The sequence below is a fragment of the Pteronotus mesoamericanus genome, unplaced genomic scaffold (genome assembly GCF_021234165.1).
Source record: "Pteronotus mesoamericanus isolate MK-2021 breed Mesoamerican mustached bat unplaced genomic scaffold, CSHL_Meso_final contig_73, whole genome shotgun sequence".
NCBI classification, from domain to species: domain Eukaryota; kingdom Metazoa; phylum Chordata; class Mammalia; order Chiroptera; family Mormoopidae; genus Pteronotus; species Pteronotus mesoamericanus.
In genome coordinates this window covers 19567705-19587812 of record NW_026555245.1, presented here as the reverse complement: position 1 = coordinate 19587812, position 20108 = coordinate 19567705, and the positions used below count along the sequence as shown (strand labels likewise).

The following is a 20108-nucleotide window of genomic DNA, read 5'->3' as shown; positions in this document are numbered from 1 at the left end:
GGGGGAAAAATGGCTTATTCATCTTTTGCTGATAGGAATGTTAAATAGAACAGAATTTGGTAGTTTCTTATAAAACTATACAAGGTCTGCCCAGCTATTGTCAATATAATGAGAACAGTTTGTGCAACAACAATGTAACCTGGCAGCCAAGGAGAGTGAACTGGAATGTGCATGCATGAACAATGACAACTTCACTGTACTAGTTAGTGAGGGCAGTAGATGCTGTTGAGTAAACGTGTAGGCTGTGTGGCTGTCACATTCAAAATGATTGAGTAGAGCAATGAATCTGCATCAATTTTTGCATTACGTTTGCACATTGCTCCATGGAAACAATTTAGATGATTTAGAAGGTTGCAGCTATGGGCAACTGGTGATTGACAGCTTGATTAATTATGCTATTACAGTTGTCTCAATTTTTCTCCTTTGCCCCCCTCCACCCAGCACCCCTACTCTCTCAGCAATCCCCATGCCATTGTTCATGTCTCTGGGTCATGCATATAAGTTCTTTGACTCCTCCATTTCCTATACTGTACTTTACATCCTCATGGCTATTCTGTAACTATCTATTTGTACTTCTTAATCCCCTCACCTCTTCACCCATTCTCCTACACGCCCCTCCCATCTGGCAACCATCAAAATGCTCCCCATATCAATAATTCTGTCTGTTCTTTTTGTTTGCTTAGTTTGTTTTTTAGATTCAATTGTTAATAGATATGTATTTATTGCCATTTTACTATTCATGGTTTTGATCTTCTTAAATAAGTCCCTTTAACATTTCATATAATAATGTTTTGGTGATGATGAATTCATTTAGTTTTTTTGTTTTTTGTGTGTTTTTTTGTTTTTTGTTTTTTGTTGTTTTTTTTGCCTGGGAAGCTCTTTATGTGCCCTTCAATTCTAAATGATATCTTTGCTGGGCACAGCAATCTTGGATATAGGTCCCTGTTTTTCATGACTTATTTTTTTTTCATGAATATTTTTGCCAACCCTTCTAGCCTGCAAAGTTTCTTTTGAGAAATCAACTGACAGTCTTATGGGAACTCCCTTGTAGGTAACTAACTTATTTTTCTCTTGCTGCTTTTAATAGTCTCTCTTTATCTTTAACCTTTGGCATTTTAATTATGATGTGTCTTGGAATGAGCTTTTTTTGCGTCCATCTTGTTTGGGACTCTGTGTGCTTCCTGGACTTGCATGTCTATTTCCGTCAAGTAAGGAAAGTTTTCTTTCATTATTTTTTTCAAATGGATTTCCAATTTCTTGATCTTCTCATTCTGGCATCCCTATAATGCAAATGTTGGAATGCTTGAAGTTGTCCCAGAGGCTCCTTACACTATTCTCATTTTTTTTTTATTCTTTTTTTCTTCTTCTTGTTCTGCATGGTTGTTTTTTTGCTTCCTCACATTCCAAACCATTGATCCTATTGTCGGCTTCATTCACTTTATTGTTGTTTCCCTGTAAGTTGCTCTATTTCAATTAGTGTATCCTTTGTTTCTGACTGGATCTATTTTATGATGTTGAGGTCCTCAGTAAGTTCCTTGAGCATTTTTATAACCAGTTTTTTGAACTCTGCATCTGATAGGTTGCTTATCTCCATTTTGTTTGGTTCTTTTTCTGGAGTTTTGATCTGTTCTTCATCTGGGCCATGTTTCTTTGTCTACTCATTTTGGAAGCCTCCCTGTGTTTTTTTCTTTCTTTCTATGTAATAGGTAGAGCTGCTTTGACACTGTGTCTTGGTAGTGTGGCCTAATGTAGTAGGTGGCCTAATGTAGTAGGTGTCCTACAGGGTCCAGTGGCACAGCTTCCCCTATAGTCCAAGATGACTACTTGAGGTGTACCTTTTGTGTGGGCTGAGTACGCCCTCCTCTTGTAGTTGAGCCTTGGTTGCTGTTGGCAGGTCAGTGGGAGAGACTTACCCAGGCCAGTCAGCTGCAAGGATTGGCTGTGACCACTGACCACCAACCTCTGCTGTCTGTGAAAGGTCAGCTGTGCAGTGGCAGGGTGGTGTGTGAGGAGGCGAGCTATTTTTATCTATGCTGCCATCTTGGTGTCTGTCTTTTTAAACAGCTTTCAGTGAAGATAAACACAATATTAAATTGCTACAATGGTATTATATATGCTGTTCTGCAACCTGAAAGCTGAGATATCATGTTTAATTTAGTCAATCATGTAAGTGACAGACTCTTAGCTTTATATATTCTAGCTATAGTAAACTCCTCTATAGATGCACGTCCTTGAATATACATCCATTCACACTAGATAAAGTACATCATAGAAGAATTTGTTATGAGTAGAATGTCTAGCAAAGAGTATAATAAATATTTAAAATTTTAAGCCATATGAGCTAAATACATTTCAGGAGTATAGAAATTTATATTCTCAGTAATGACCACTCCTTGTTTTCTTACAGCCTTTCCAATATTTGATGTTGTCAACATATATATTTTAAATTTTGCTGTTGGCATTTTCTAGTTGTCAATTGCCTAATGGGCCTCTCTTATTAACTTTTTAATAGAAATGCTTGTTCTTCTTATCTTTTAGAGCTGATTGTATATTGGGGATATTAAGTTGTCATGTATGTTGAAAACATTTTCCTAGTTTATCATTACTTTTTAATTTTGTTTCAAATATTAAAAAAAAATTTACCTTATGTATATTCTAATGTTTGAAATAGTTACCAGTACTTTCTGGATATTATGACATACTTAAAAAAGACTTTCCCCACCATATTTAAACAGAAAAGGGAGAGGCTAAAGAAAAGAGTATGCAAGGGTAAGCATTTTGCAATTTATGAAAATAGGAAAAAATGGCAACTCAATTTAACCCAAATTAAATCACAACCAAATGAACAAGAACAAGAGAAAAAGTCTGAACATATCTCATTAAGGAGAATTGAGTCATATAAATTTTGAAACTTTTTATCTGTTCTGGGGTAGGATGCCATCAGTACATGGAGCTATGCTTCCACTGTTTCAAAAAAATATGTATTAAGTACTACAGATTGTGCTAGGTTTTGGCTCAGAGAAAAAAAGGCAATGAACCCAAGAATAAAGTAAAATTGCCCTTGCTCACAAAGAGCTCACAGACTATAATAGTCATGTATATACAAGGAACTTGGGAAGACTGGATCCTCCCTTCTTCATTCTATCTTATCCTACTTCAAAACCTTAAGAAAAACAATTGGGAAATACTAAAAATCCTGATTTCTTAGAAAAATATTTCTTGTGATTTTAAGAAAACATATTGTTTAGGAGAGCCCCAACCTCCCTGCTTCTGCATCTGTATTCATGACTGCCTCCCTGCAAGGAGACATCGATGCCTTTGAGACACTGACTGGCTGCAATAACAACCTGTAATCATGTTTTATGCCAGGAAAATGTTTTCAAAACATCTGCACTATTTAACCAGCCAAGACATTTTGTAAAAAATATCTGTGAATGCCTCCATCAGGAGGTACTCATTCATTTGAAGTAATGCTTGAAAATATTTGAAAACATTTGATCATCTTAACTCTGCGTGTGTTTTGAATGTTTGTGCACAAATGTACATATGCTCACGAGTAACACTGGAATTTTATATACAATTATGTTTTTAATTAAAACTTAATACATTTACTGCAATTGATTTTGTAAGGAAGAATGGAAGACAAAGATAGCTAAGATCTGCTTTATAATGAGAGAAATAACAATAGTCTTACTGTTTTAATAAGACTTTAAAAATTATCTATATTTCATTTTTGAGGTTTAACAAAAAGCCTATGAAATGAGCATCAATATTTTCATTACATAATGAAAAAATGTGACTCAGTGTGATGAGGTGATTAAAGTTCCTCCGTTAGTAAATATCAAAGATGAAAAGATTAAAGCAAAACCCAAGGCCATTGCTTTTTGTCCCATACTATAGCAACCCTAGGGCTAACAGCATTAATGAGTTAGTACCCAATTAGTCTATGGAGGAATCTAATGAGATCCCAGCGACTCACCATGGGCCCTTCTTGCAGACACTAAGTTCCCTTTTTTATCACACTTGCCTCACTCAGCACATGTGGTAGGAGCAACATGGGATTTTGAGCCAAATTCAACCCTGAGCTTGAATTCCAGCTCAGCCCCTTATCAGCTGTACATATTTGGGCCTAACTCTGCCTTGTCTTCAGCTAGGAACATTGGCAGTGATAATACTTACAAATAGAGATTTTTGTGATATATCTGGCACATAATAGGTGCTCAAGAATCACCCACAGTGACATTACCTGAACTCTCCTAGGATGGCATCAAGAGATACAAAATGATTTGGGGAATATAGTGTTATGGGTAATGGAACCCTGGATGTTAAAGCAAAAGCCAGTGTCAGCTGTGAGTGGTGTTCCTGGAAAGAATTGGTATTTGCCTATAGTTAGATTCATTTCTTCTTACCCTCAAATTCCCCTATGTCCCAGGAGGGATTGTGTTAAGAAAAAAAAGAAATGAGGTGCTTTGAGAACATGAGAGAAATGTTGGAATGGCATTGATGAACCTTTTTGCAGTGCTCAAAATGGATTTTCCTAATTCTTTTTTTTTCTCACCCTTTATAGCTGATGGCCTCTGTGTCTTTAAATGCTTGCTCAACAGAGATACTGAATGTTGCCGTGTGGGGAAGGAGTCCATCTTGATTACTCTGGGGTACAACAGCGCTCTACTAAAGTTTGAGTCTCATGCTGGTAAGTTTTGTGCTTGTCATGACCCCCTGTCTTCCCTGAAAAAGGAATTCCCTGATTGGCTGACTTTTCACTGTAACTGATTGGTTGGCTTTCAGCAGCATCTTTCCTGATGTGAATTGTCATGATTGAAATAATGATTTAAAACTGATTCTGGTGCTTACTAGATACTAAGGATAGAGAATTCTCAGCCTTTTCGTAGACTAGGAGAACGTTTTGATCATAGCCTCCCTTTCAGTCCCCCTTCATCAAGAGTGGCAGCAGAGGCCACCAAGGATTATCTAGGTCTTTACCACTGTTATTGATTCTCCTTGAAGTTGAGGTTGTTTGCAGAAATATGAATTTCAGTTTCAGTGTCAATTAGAATGATTTCTTTCTGTTTTTGTCTTTGAGTTACCTGCTGAGCATTTTTAGATTCTGGACAACAAATGTCAAGCAATAGGGAGGTAAACTAAAGTATAACTAGAACTAGTTTAAAAAAGGATTAAAAGGCACTCGAAGATTTCCAGCTTGATAATGAAAATTAGGACTTACAATGCCATGGGTCTATCTTTGATGCTCACTTGTCATTTCTTTAACTTAGATATAAATTGTTCCATCTTATGGTGTTAATGCAGTCAATGAAAAGTATTAGCAATGGTATCAATTCTCCTCTGGATATTTAGGATGTCCAAAATTGTTTCATTATGGTAACTGCTTGAGATAAAGAAGTTAACCTGGTTTCTTGTTTCTAAACTGACTGAGAGTCATCCAGAAGCTGGAAGTTGTTTTATCATATACCTATTCATCTATTCATCCATCAGTCCATCATATTTTTATGATGAATTTCAGAGAAAATTATAATATCCAGCACATTTTACCCCCTTATGTAATACTTCAATCTGCATATTATTAACCAGAACTCAAATTTTGTTTATGCTTCTCAGTTTTTCTATTGTGGTTAAATTTACATGCATTAAAATACATAAAACCTCAAGAATGCCAGCATTCCTAAGTTATCTTATGTCCTTCCCTAGTTACTCCTTACTCTCATCCTTCTTGAAATAATCACTGTTTTCATTTTTGTTCTCCTTAAGGATTAGCTGTGTCTTTTCTAGAACTCTTTGTAAAAGAAATCATTCATTACACTCTCTAATCCATGTTTTTACAGGCATCAGTAGTTCGTTCTTGTTTTTTAAAATTTATTTTTTCAAATACATTTTCTCTGCCTTCCCCCCCACACTTTCCCCTGCCCCCTCTCCCCTCTCTCCCTCAATCCTTCCCCACTTTGGCTTTGTCCATGGGTCCTCACTATATGTTCCTTGACTTGCCCCTTCCCTTCCTTTTGCACCGCCCACTCCTCCCTCCTTCCCTCTTGTCTCTGTTAGTTCCTTTTTTTTCCTCAGTGTTGCTGGTCTTATTTTCCTTGCATCTTTGTTTTGTTGGTTAGGTTCCACTTACAGGTGAGATCATATGGTATTTATCTTTCATCCCCTGGCTTATTTCACTTAGCATAATGCTCTCTAGTTCCATCCATGCCGTCACAAAGTGCAGTAGTTCTTTTTTTCTTTCTGCAGCATAGTATTCCATTGTGTAAATGTACCATAATTTATTGATCCAGTCATCTACAGATGGGTATTTAGGTTGCTGGATGTGGTTTGCCAATATTTTGTTGAAGATTTTAGCATCTATGTTCATCAGCAAAATTGGCCTGTCGTTTTCTTTCTTTGTAGGGTCTTTATCTGGTTTTGGGATCAGGGTGATGCTGGCCTCATAAAAAGAGTCTGGGAGTCTTCCCTCCTCTTGGATTTTTTGGAATAGTCTGAGAAGGACAGGGGTTAGCTCTTCCTTAAATGTTTTGTAAAATTCTCCTGTGAAACCGTCCAGCCCAGGGCTTTTGCGTACTGGGAGTTTCTTGATTACTGCTTCAATTTCCCCAGCTGTTATCAGTGTGTTCAAGCTTTCTGCTGCTTCTTCCTTCAGTGTTGGAAGATTATGCTTTTCTAGAAATTTGTCCACTTCATGGAGGTTTTCAAATTTCTTGGCATATAATTGTTCATAGTAGTTTCTGACAATCCTTTGTATTTCTGTGGTATCAGTTGTTATTTCTCCTCTTTCATTTCTGACATTATTAATTTGGGGCCTCTCCCTTTTATTCTTGATGAGTCTGCTTAAAGGCGTGTTGATTTTATTTATCTTTTCAAAGAACCAGCTCCTGGATTGGTTGATCCTTTGAGTTGTTCTTTTCGTCTCTGTGTCATTCAGTTCTGCTCTGACCTTGATTATTTCCTTCCTTCTACTTGCTCTGGGATTTATCTGTTGTTGTTTCTCCAGTTCTTGAAGTTGTAGTGTTAGGTCGTTTATTTGAAACATTTCTGTCTTTTTTAGGTAAGTCTGTATTGCTATGAACTTCCCTCTCAGGACCGCCTTCACTGTGTCCCATAGGTTTTGGACTGTTGTATGTTCATTTTCATTTGTTTCTAGAAACTTTTTGATTTCTTCTCTTATCTCATTATTGACCCATTCATTGTTTAATAGTTTACTGTTCAGTGTCCATGAGTGTGCAAGGTTTTGAAGTTTCTCACTGAGGTTGATTTCCAGTTTAACACCCTTGTGGTCTGAGAAAAAGTTTGGTATTATTTCAATTTTCCTGAATTTGCTGAGGCTTGCTTTGTGTCCTATCATGTGGTCTATCTTTGAAAAAGTTCCTTGCACATTTGAAAAGAATGTGTATTTTTCTTCTTTAGGATGGAAGGTTCTATATATTTCAGTTAAGTCCTTTTGATTCAGTGGGTCATTCAGCTCCACAATATCCTTGTTGATGTTTTGTTTGGAAGATCTGTCCATTTTTGACAGTGGGGCGTTAAAATCCCCTATTATCAGGAGTTGCTGTCTGTATCTTTTTTGAAGTCATCCAGGATTTTCCTTATATATGTATTTGGGTGCTCCTATGTTGGGTGCATAGAAGTTTACAATGTTTATGTCTTCTTGATGGATTCTTCCTTTAAGTATTATAAAATGTCCCTCTTGGTCTCTTTTTATGGCCTTTGTTTTGAAATCTACTTTGTCTGATATAAGTATTGCTACCCCTGCTTTCTTTTCTTGCCCATTTGCTTGGAATATTTTCTTCCATCCCTTTACTTTCAGTCTGTGTAGGTCTTTTGTTCTGAGATGGGTCTCTTGTAGGCAGCATATGTGTGGGTCATGTTTTCTTATCCATTCAGGTATCCTGTATCTTTTGATTGGGGCATTCAGTCATTTACATTGAGAGTTATTATTGATAGAAACCTATTCATTTTTTTTCCCCCCTTGTACCTGTGTTTTTCTCTTTCTCACTCTTTTTCTTCATCTTCTTAAACCAGTCCCTTTGGCATATCTTGTAGTGCTGGTTTGGTGGAGACATATTCTTTTCGCCTTCTTTTGTCTGGGAAACTCCTTATTTCCCCTTCTATTTTAATTGAGAGCCTTGCTGGGTAGAGCACCCTCTGTTGTAGGCCCTTGCTTTTCATTACTTGGAATATTTCTTGCCATTCCCTTCGAGCTTGTAGTGTTTTTGTTGAGAAGTCAGCTGCTAGCCGTATTGGGGCTCCCTTGTATGTTACTACCTGTTTCTCCCTTGCTGCCTTTAGGATTCTTTCTTTGTGATATTTGCCATTTTAGTGATGATGTGTCTTGGAATGGGCCTCATTGGGTTCCTCTTGAATGAGGCCCTCTGTGCTTCCTGGACCCATGAGACCTTTTCTCTCCTCAAATTAGGGACATTTTCCATCATTACTTTTTCAAAGAGGTTCTCTATCCCTTGCTCCTCTTCTTCTCCTTCTTGTATCCCTATTATGTGGATGTTATTGCATTTCAGATTGTCCTGCATTTCCCTAAATGCCTCTTCATTCTTTTTGAGTCTTTTTTTCCATTTCTTCTTCTTTCTGGGAGCTTTTTTCTACCTTGTCCTCCAGCTCTCAGATTCGATCCTCAGCTTCATCTAGCCTGCTTTTGATTCCTTCTACTGCGTTCTTCAATTCAGAAATGGTATTCTTCATATTCTCTTGTGTCTTCTTGATAGTTTCTATGTCCTTTTCCGGGTTGATATAGTTTGCCGTAAGATCCTGATAGTTCCTCTGCAGTTTCTCATAGTTATCTCTGAGCTGGCTGAGCTCACTGAGCTTCCTTAGAGCCATTGTTTTGAATTCAATATCTGATAGTTCCCTTGCCTCTATTTCATTTAGCTCTCTCTGTGGATTCCTCCTTCCCTCTCATTTGGGGGGAACTTCTTTTTCTCCCCATTTTTGTGAGAGGTTTTTTTTTGTTTGTTTGTTTTTGTTTTTGTTTTTGTTTTGCTTGTGCTTCAATTGAGCTGTCTAGATTTCCTGACTTTGTGGATTAAACGTCTATGGTAGTAGCTGGGTCTTTTATTTATTTATTTATTTATTTATTTATTTTCTTTTCTTTCTGGGTCTGCCTCTTAGGATGTCAGTTGTTGACCCTATCTGATCTTGGGTCATTTGTTTGAGCCCTCCAGGATTCTACTGTCCGTGTCTGTCTCCTTTAATTGTCAATCTGGTAACTCTGTCCTCATCTGCCAGGCTTAGGCACCACAGAGCAGAGCAGCGCCTCCTGATGGTGGGACTATTGTGCCCTTACAGGCTGCTGTCAGGGCAGTAGTCTGCCTGAGCCAGAGGGAGAATGTGGACTGGGGAAGGAGTCAGCACCAGGACTCCCCGGTTATTCCTCCAGTTGTTTCCTCAACACCTCTGTCTCCAGTCTCTCCTCGAGGGTCTCTGGGCAGCTCTGTGACCAGGGATCCACTACTTCTGCAGACCGTATTGTAATCGCCAGTTTTTCTTTTTTATTGCTAAGCAATAGTCACAGTTTGTCCACTCTTATTTTGATAGACATTGAAACTCTTTCCACATTTGGGCTATGAGCAGTAAAGCTACTATAAACATTCTTGTTCCAATCTTTTTTTCCACAGTGATTATATCATTTCATACTCCCATCAGTAATGGACAAGATTCTGGTTGTACCATATCTTTGCCAACATTTGGCGTTTCAGTCTTTTCAATTTCTACCATGCTGGTGGTTTGCTTCTATCTCATGGTGGTTTTAATTTAAATTTTGCTGCAGACTAATGATGTTAAGCACTTTTTCATGTGCTTATGAATTAAAATTGGTTGCCTGTTAATAATTGGTTGTTTATCTATGGAGTTGTTATTTTCTATATATGAGACAAGCTGTGTATCAGGTAATTTATGGATGTTGCTGTCTAGTCTGTAACTTCCTTTTTTATTCCCATAATGATATCTTATGTGAGGCAGTTTTAAAATTTGATGAAGTCTAGTTTATCATTTTTTTGTTTATTGCATTCTGTGTCCTGAGAACTCTCTGTGTACCCTCAAATAGCAAATTATTTTTCCTGTATTTCCTTGTAGAAGTTTTATAGCTTTATATTTTTGGAATATAATGCATTTTAATTTTATATGGTATGATGTATGGGGCCAAAGGTTATTTTTATACCATATAAATAAGCAGTTACTGTAGCAGTGTTTGTTGAAAAGACTTTTGTAAGTCAAATGACTGTCTATAAACTTAGTCTATTTTGGAGCTCTGTATTCTGTTCATTGATTATCCTTGTGCCAGTATCTATCACATTGTCAGAATTATCTCTCAAGTAATAATTGAAGTCTGATAGTTTTAAGTCTTCTAACTTTGATCTTTGTCAAGATTGCTCTGGATAGCTGTGATGCTTTGCATTTCCATAAAACGTTTATAATCAAGTTGTCCGTTTCTACAAAAGTGCTTGGTCTATTTATACTTGAGATTGATCATTTTAATGAGAATTGTCATTTTAACAATATTTAGACTTTCAATCTTTGGTGAGCTGAAGACAGTGCATACTAAATTATGAAAGAGCCTTATTAAAATTTCAGGAATTTGATAGCTTGAAATTAGTGAGGGTGAGAGAATTTACACCACAGAATTGGCAACCTTCATAAACAGGGATCTTTTTTGTTTTGCGGGGGCAACCAATTGTTAAATTTTTACTAACATCCCATGGTTCCAGTTCAGGAATAGAGAATCTCTATCCATTTATTTAGATCTTTGATTTTTCACCAAAAATGTTTTATAGTTTTCAGTGTGGAAGTCATACACAATTTTTGACAAATTTATCCCTAAATGTTTTGTTTTTCAGCCTATTATAAATAAAATTTTGAAAACATACAGTTGTCTGCCCCAAGTATATAATAAATTAATTTTCAATATTAATCTTGTATAAAGGACCCATGGGCAAAGATTGTGTGGGGAGGATTTAAAGTGGAAGGTGGGGGTGAGTAGGGTAGGGGAGAGTTATGGGGGGAAATGGGGACAATTGTGATTGAAAAACAATAAAAAATATATTAATCTTGGATACTGCAATCTTTCAAATTCACTTACTACTTCTAGTAGTTATGGGTTAGAGTCCTTAGCATTTTCTACAGTTTAAAAAAAGGTGTCACCTACAAATAGAGATAGTGTTAATTCTTATCTTTATGCCTTTTATGTTTTTTCTTAACTTTCTGAAATCCTTATGACCTCTACTACAATGCTTACTAGAGCTAAGAGAGCAGTTGTCTTTGACATTCTCCTGATTATAGGGGGGAAGTCACCATTAAGTGTAATGCTTGTTGTATGTCTTTTGTGGATGCCCTTTATCAGATTGGGGAAGTTTACTTCTTTTCTTAGGTTGCCAGATATTTTTTTATCATAATTGGGTGATAGATCTTGTTAAGTATTTTTCTGGCTTTATTGAAATTATATTCTATGAACTTGGTGAAATGCTTACTATAAAATAGTTTGTGTAGAACTGGCATTATTTCTCCACTAAATGTTTGATAGAATTCCCCTGTGAATCATTAAGGCTTGAAGTTTTATCAATGGGAATAAAATAGATATAGGAATCTTCAGATTTCCTTTCTTGTGTCAATCTTATAGTCTTTCACAGAATTTTTCCATTTCATCTAAGATGTCAGATTTACTGGCAGTTTTTTTTTCATAATTTGCATGTTTCTTTTAATTTTGTAATTCTGTAATAACATCTTCTATTTCTTTTTTAATACTGTTTTTAACATCTCTTTTTTTCCTGATCAGCCTAGTTAGAGGTTTATCAATTGTATTATTCTTTTCAACAAACCAGCTTTTAGTTGCACTATTTTCTTTATAGATCAATAATATCTATTTTCTATTTCACTGATTTCTTTAAGAAATGGAAAATTTGGGGGGAGGGTGGTGACCATGTAATGGGGCATAACTAAACTAAGAGCTAAATGCCATTTTTACTTTTTATTATAATCATTTAACCTGATGTTCCATCTAACACACCATCCATTTGAGGAAGAATTTAATTGGATCATCTTACTGATGAGGAAACTGAGATTCCAAGAAAATCAGTTACTTTTCAAGGTACTATGACTGTTATTAACTGACGAAGGATTCAAGTCCACAGCTAACTGACTCTTCCCACACCGCCACACAGCCTCTCAGGAGAGACACATTTAGTTTTAAGAAAAATAGCCAGTCCAAGAACAAGGAGCAGCTGTGCAGTATGGAGACGAATGGAAAACCTTCCTTCTAATATGTTCACATGTAGAATGCTTAGTGTTCAAGGAAGTCATGCTGGTTAATTCTAAATAGAATGCATATTTCCACAATGTCCATGTTTCAAGCGTAGGGTACTGTTCAGAGTTGGTACCTAGAGTCATAACAGGTCTGGGAATTTTACTTTTTAGGGGCTCTCAAATTGAACTGCCTTCTTTTCCTGGACAAAAACTTTTCTTTGAGTCTTTAAATTGCAGTGCTATAGATAAAGTCCAAAGATAATGGGATACATTTCACTCCCTATCACATCCAGTGGCCATGCATTACCTGCACTGCTTCCAGCCCTCTACTTGAGAGAATCTTAAATAGCCTGGATAGTCACGAGACCCAGAACCAGCATGGCTCACTCAGCGTTGGAGGCCAATGACAGGAGTCTATTATTCCCACACAAAGGCCCCCCCGCCCCCCGTAGGTCATATCTGATGCCTTCTCGGACAAGGAGAAAGAGTGAACTGACCCTTTTCATTACATTCCTTGATGCAGGGATTTTGGACTCAGTAATGAGATCCGGATTCAAATGACTAAGGTTCTACTTAATTTGTTTATATCAATCAAAAAAAGCAAGGAAAATTTCTAAGTAGGGAGCTCATACATGGACTAATTCTGATATTATGAACTCTTTAATGGTTCAGTGTGTAACCCTATGTTTCAGGAATAAACACAAAGACTTTGGCCCATCTTGCTTTAGAACTACAGCTATAATTGATTAGCCTCATTTGTTCTGTAAGGAGGAAAAATAATCAATACCAAGAATTTCAGGCTTGAAAATTTTCCCAAGAGTGCCTTATAACTCCTTCCTATTCTGGAGTTCATGTGTCTCTTGATTTCTACTAAGAGTGAATCCCAGTACCAGAAGGATTAGAAATACAGATGTTTGCAAGTTAATGGTCCTCCTTAGTTTAATTTAATAGTTTTCAAAAATCAATGACTGTCCCCGGGGAATTGGCTGCCTGTCTGATTTTCCTGGCCTTAGAAACGGAACAAGCCAAGCAGCTGACCCCTCATTCTGGATCTGTCAAGGCAGGTTGGGATGCGAAGGACTGGAGTCCGCAGCTGCAGGCAAGTGAGGAACAAGCTGGCTGTGACTCAGTGGGTCCCAGATGGCCCAGTTCCCAGGTGGCAATGGGACCTTGATTGTCATTTGTCAGCCTGGGTGTTGACAGAAAGCTGTCTAGTGGTGTCACTGTCCATCAGACACGATTGTTAAATTTCTGAGATATGCTCTGCTTGGAGTAAGAGGATGTGGCATTTGAAATGTGAGGCTGCTATTTTATATTTAGAAGTGAACAGCTGCCAATTATCTGTAACTTGGGTAAGAAAGAAAATCCAACTTTATTGGGAGTTGACCTGTAGTGATAATGAGGCATCACTAGAAAAAGAATGATCAAATATCCAAATATACCTGTGAGGAATATTTCTCTCCTTCCTCCTTTCCTTCTTCAGTGCTCTCCAAGCCTGATTTGGTCACCAGTCAAATCATCTCCCTAAATCTCAAAGACCACTGTGAAATTCAGTACATTAAAATTCATTGTATTTTAGAAGCAGTGGGGATATTTAATAATGGCAGATGTCAACAGAGAAAGAAGTTTCAATTAAATGGACTTCATATCTATGACATACTGACTATGAATGTACTAGATATGTGCAAGGTTTACTTTCTGTTCATTCATCAAATATTTACTGAGAGTCTGTTATATGCCATGCACTTATTTATGGATGAAGATACAGTATTGAATAAACAGAAGTCTTTACAAATATGTAGTTAACATTTTAACAGGATACAGACAACTAATAAATGAACACATATAGTGAGTTGTGTGAGATAAGTGCTGAAAAGAAAAATAAACCAGGGAAAGAGGCAGAGAATGACTAGGGATTGTGTGTGTATTCTTTGTAGGTACTTTCTGAGGGAAAGCCTCACTGATTACATATTTGATTATAAAATGAAAGTGGAGAAGGTAGAGAGCTGTGTGTGTGTGTTGGGACTACGGATGGTCCAGACAATGGAACAGAACTACAAAGACCCTAAGGCAGGGTGTGTTTGAAGAATGCACTGAGAACAGAAGGCCTAGATGAAGTGAAGGAGGGCAACAGTGAGATCAGGGAGCTTGGAGGTCCGATCAGGTGAGACGTTGGAGACCATGGTGAGCATCTTGGTTTTATTCTGAGAGAGACTGAAAGCACCAAGCAAAGGCCCAGCATTGTCTGAGCATAATTGAATTTTTATATATTTTTAAAGGTATGTATCTATACCTTCTCTAGTAATTCTCACAGGAGCCCTGTGAGGTTGATGTATCATTACTGTTTCTTCTTATTTTTAAGGAAAGACACTAAGGCTCATAGGTTTGAAGGAAATTGCCAAAGTGACAAAAAAGGAAACGTAAGGCCCATGTTCTTTCAACAGCTTCCAAAATGCCCCTTCGCTCTTCATTGGTTGACATTTAATCTAGAAAACTCAACTCATATCTTTAGTTGAGATGACAGCACAGCCATGGAAAGCCAACTTTTATCAGCATTTCTGTAATGGAGGAGAAGACATAAAGATACTGGTGGTCTGTATTCTGGGAGTTTATGAAACATGGGAAAATTTTTTATCATTTTTTATTTTGAAAAACATTTCCAACTTAGAAGTTTTATAAACATAACTGAGAATTTCTGGATACCCTATAAACAGATTCATGAATGTACAATATTTTGTCACATCTGATGTGTCTATCTGTACATGTGTATACATATGTAAACACATACTTTCATTTTATTTCTGAAACCATTTGGGAATAATTCGCATATGTCACACTCCTTTACTCCTTAGTACTTCACAGGTATAGGCCATAAACAAGAATATTATCTTTTGTAAACATAGTAGAATAACCAAATTCAGGAATTTAACATCTATACAACATTTATATTGTCCCAATAGTGTCTTTTATAGCATCTTTTTTCTCTCCAGTACTACATCTGGTCTCGGATCGCATATTGTGTTTAGTTGTCATGTCTTCTTAGACCTCTCTAGTTTGGAAGAGTTCCTCACCCCTTTTCTTTCTTTGATGACATGGTGGTATTTGGGGGACAGGGATCAGTTATTTTATAGAATATTCTCCAGTTGGGATTTTTCCAATGTTTCCTTATAAAATATTCAGGTTATGCATCCCCAGTCAGAAAACTACCTGCCTGATCCTGTGTCCTTCTCAGGGTATCACATCAGGAAGCAATGAGGTCTATCTACCCCTTGTTGGTAGTTTGAATTTTGATCCCTAGGTCAAGGTATTTTCTGTTTTTTCCACTATAAAGTTACTATGCTTTCCCTGTTAGATAGAAATAGTAAGGAATCTGAGTGAAGGCACTTTGGTATTGTGCAAATATCCCATTTTTTATCACACAGCCCAAATTGAGTATATATTTATTATCCATTGTTTTGGATATAGAGTTGTTGTTTTTATCCTGCAATCTTGCTAAGTCACTTAGTTCTTGTAGGTTTCTTTTCTAGGTCCCTAGGGTTTTCTACATAAATAATTATATCATCTGAATTTAGAATTATATTGTTTAATTTTCAAACATTTGGAGATTTTCCAGGTCGCCTTCTGATTTGAGACAGATGATATAATTTTTACTTTTCCTTTTTTACCTGTTTTTTTTTTTCCCTGCTTATTGCACCAGTTGGTCCCTCTAGTACAGTGTTTCAGAGAAGAAATGAGAGTGGGAAGCCTTACCTCGTCATGATCTCCAGAAAAGCATTCACTCTTCACCATTACTTGTAGGTATTTTTATTGACATCCTTTTTCAGGTTGTGGAAAGTGCACTATATTCCTAATTCGCTAATAGTTTTCTACCTTAAATTATGTTTCAATTCAAGGTAGAAACTGTATCTGAATCAATGAAAATAATTGTCATTTTTATTTTTAGCCTGTTAATATAAATTAAACTGATTAATTTTTGAATGTTGAGGCAATCTTGAATTTCTGAGTTAAACTTTTTGTCATGATGCTTGATTCTTTTTATGTAGTGCTAAATTAGATTTGCTAGAATTTTATAAAGAATTTTGTGTCCATGTTTCTTAGGTATTGCTTTGTAGTTTTGTTAATGTCTTTGTCTGATTTGGGTATGAGTAATATTGGTCTTACAAAATAGGAGCATGTTCCCTAACCTCCTATTTTTGTGAATTCTTTGTATAGGATTTGGCATCATTTCTTCTTTAAACATTTGTTAAAATTAAAAACCAAATACAGACAGACTGAGTTTTTTGTGAGTAGATTTTAAGTACAAAGTCAATTCATTTATACATATAAATCTATTAATATATCTTCTGTTTATTGAATGAGCTTTAATTCTTTGTCTTTTTGGAATTTTTCCATGTCATCCAGGTTGTCAAATTAGTTGCTATTTAGTTGTTTATAATATTCCTTTATATCAATATGATCTGTAATATGTTTTTCTCTCATCTCTTATATTGATAATATGTGTCTTATTAATCTACCTAGAGGCTTATCAACTTTATCCTTTCAGTGAAACAGCTTTTCAGTTCATTCATTTTTCTCTATTTTGTCCATTTTTCTATTTTATTGATTCTTGCTCTTGTGTTTATTTTCTTCCTTCTCATTACTTTAATTCTCTAATTCTTCTTTTCTCTTTAACGTCTTAAGGTTCACAATTAAATCATTAATTTGAGTCCTTTCTTTTTCTAATACATGCATTTACTACCATACATTTCTTTTGTACACTCTTGTAGCTACATCCCATAAATTTGGTATGTTGTGTTTTCCTTGTCCTACAATTCAAAATAATTTGTATTATTATTTGTTCTTTAGTCTATGAATTTTTTGATCCATGAATTACTTAGAATTATATTGTTTAATTTTCAAACATTTGGAGATTTTTCAGGTCGCCTTCTGTATTTTTGTTAAACTCTTCTGTGATGTGAATGAAATGTGGTTTGTATGATATCAGTGGTTTCAAATTTGTTGGAGTTTGTTTGATAGCTCACAATATGGTATATCTTGGTGAATGTTCCATGTGCACTTAAAAAGAATATGTGTTCTGTTATTATTGAGTGGACTGTTCTCTAAATATCCGTTAGGTCAAGTTGATTGATCTTTAATGATTGTTGGTCTACTTATTTATCAGTTATTGAGAGATAAGATTTGGCATTACCAACTATAACTGGATTTGTCTGTTATAGTTGTTTATGACCCTTTGCAATAATGAAAGTTGATATTATATTGAGCATATGTGAGGTTATGCTTCAGATAATGACTCAAGAAAGCAAAAAGTAAAAATCCAAGTTTCTAGTAGCTGTTTTTCAATTCTTTTCTTTTATGAGGCAAACTTGCCCTTCAGTTAAACCCAGCTGGAGTATGCCTGCTCCATGCCTCCCTACTTGCAGTATTTATTACAGTAACCGTATTCTCTGGTCCCTATTTCCTGCTGAACACATGCACAGTATATCTGCATAATACTGAAATATTTATGGATGGAATGACATTATGTCTAGGATTTGCTTTGGAATGTCTAGCCAAGGAAACAAAATGTACTTGGCAGTAGAAATGAATTAAGATTGACAAAAATCTTAGTAAGTTTTGAATCTTAATGATAGAAATCTTTATATCAATCTATGTACTTTATATACATTTGGAAATCTTCATAATAAAAGTTTAAAAAATGTCATAGGTGGAAAAGTCAATATAATATCAAGAGCTACAAACATTTCTCCAGGAAAAAAAAAACCACCTCATTTACCTATAAGTTAATCTACCTGCTGGTCACCTGAGGTGTATTGATCAAGAGTTTTGAAGCTGCATTGAAATGTTCTCTTAAAATACAATAGAAATGGCAGGAAGCCGAGGTGACTGAACAATAGAACTGGAGAATTTTTATACTTGGGTTTTATTGAATTTGGCTAATAGCTCTTGGAAAAGCAGAACAAGATTATTTAAAATAGGACAGTCAGAGCTCAACATTACTGTTTGCATTCTCCCCCTCAGTCCCCTATTCTTCTTTAAAGTGCTTTCAAATGCTTTAGCTCACTGGGGAGTGTCAAAGGAACACATCATATGATAGGGTAAAACAAAAGAAAATGTTTAAATATTTTAAAAATATTTAAGTTTATTTATTCATTAAAAAATTGTTAATGCACTGTGTTGGTGATGCTGTAGGGAAATAGATAGGCATTATTATATGCCCCCTGTGGAGTATAGATTGTAACAGCCTATTGAAAGCAATTTGGCAATACATTTAAAAATTAAAATGGACCCATTATTTGATCTCATTCCTAGTAACATAACCTACAAGCATCCTCTTAAATAGGATAAATGAAATTCAATAAAATATTAGCACTGACTCATTTGTAATAGCAAAATACTGAAAACAGCCAAAATGGTGATTTGGAATACCATGCAGATGCTTAAAAAAAATCTCTACTTATTTTTGAAAAGTGCTTCTAGGTGTACTATTCAAGTAAAAGTTTTAAAATGTAAGGCATTTTTTTGTACCATCTATCATTCAGTTAAAAATATTTATTTGGTGTTCAAAACCCTCAGCTATTAAGGCGCTGTGCTGGGTGCTAGGTATATAATATTCCTTTTCATTGAATTTTCTATTTTTGGACCACATTGTTACCAGACAAGAGCCTCCCTGCCCCAGTCTTCCCACCACGCCTTTGTAAGAGAGGACTCCCTGTGTTTCCCAGCTAAGGTAATAATGCCCCCAAACTGCTTTGGTTCATGTCATGTTAGGGTATGTTACTGTATCCTTACAGAGTCCTGGACAATTTAGGAAGAGGAAATACACCATATTAAACCCATCTCGGGGAAGGGAACTCTTTATAAAGAATTTATTGATGAGACAACATGCTGGTTTGCCCATTTAAAAAACTGCCAGATCTACTGAGATGTGTAGTCAACAGCAATCTAACATCAAAATTGAGTTAAAATCTGCTTCTAGTAGCATGAAATTCCAAAACCACTCTCCTGAAGTAACTTGCAGGAGGTATATGCTCAGACTAGTTTTCAAATTTCACAATATAACTGAAGCGTAATACTCAACCTCTTTCTAAGCTAGTAGTGTTATAGAGTATAATGTCCATATTCAGCAGCAAGAATAGTAAAATGGGTAAAGATTTCTCTGCGGAAAAAATTTAAGATGTCAAAACATTTTCTCCAATTGTTCATGTGCTAATGAAACATATTCCCAGCAACTCACAGATACAGTAATAGTGCCTGCAGTTTGTGCACGACACTGGCCACCACACGAGTGTGTGGACGAGGAGATGGGGGGAGGGAGCCCCCAGAATGAGGAACTGAAACAATGTTTGCCTAGTAATGCCTATAGCTCTTTTAATATCTTGGTCATCCCCTTTCACAGTGCGGGGTCCAGAAATTGGTTAACCCTTTTTAATTTCTACAGCCCACACCTATATATAGGTACTGCTTGGTGTGTAAGGATTCTTTTCACATCAAGCTACAAGTCTCCTTTTCCTTTTTCTGCCTTTTAAATTCTCACGCAGCTACTTTGGCCAGGGGTTTTCCGCAGGGACACTGCTGACATTTAAGGCTGGGTGATTCTCTGTGGTGGGGAGCTGTCCTACGCACACTGCAGGGTGCTTAGCAGCCTCCCTCACCCCTGCTCACTAGATGCCAGCAGCACACCCCTCCCCATGTGTGACACCAGATGTCTTCAGACATTGCCAGATGTTCCTTGGGGGGAGCAAAATCACCCGTGGCTGAGAACACTAACTTGCAAACCTGTTGAGGTTTCTGTGGATTTGACTCTGGAAATAAGGATGGAAATTAATAAGTTCAACAAATAAGCTGCATTC

The 20108-nt window shown here is 36.3% G+C and overlaps 1 protein-coding gene across 1 annotated transcript in view; it reads left to right on the top strand.

Annotated features, from left to right (window-relative positions):
• The first annotated feature begins 4303 nt into the window (after window positions 1-4303).
• Window positions 4304-20108, top strand: part of LOC129078504 (histone-arginine methyltransferase CARM1-like) — a 153624-nt gene continuing 137819 nt past the window's right edge. The window contains exons 1-2 of the mRNA XM_054583311.1: window positions 4304-4349; window positions 4568-4693. Of these exons, the coding sequence (XP_054439286.1) occupies window positions 4304-4349; window positions 4568-4693 (172 nt within the window). The remainder of the gene's footprint in view (window positions 4350-4567; window positions 4694-20108) is intronic.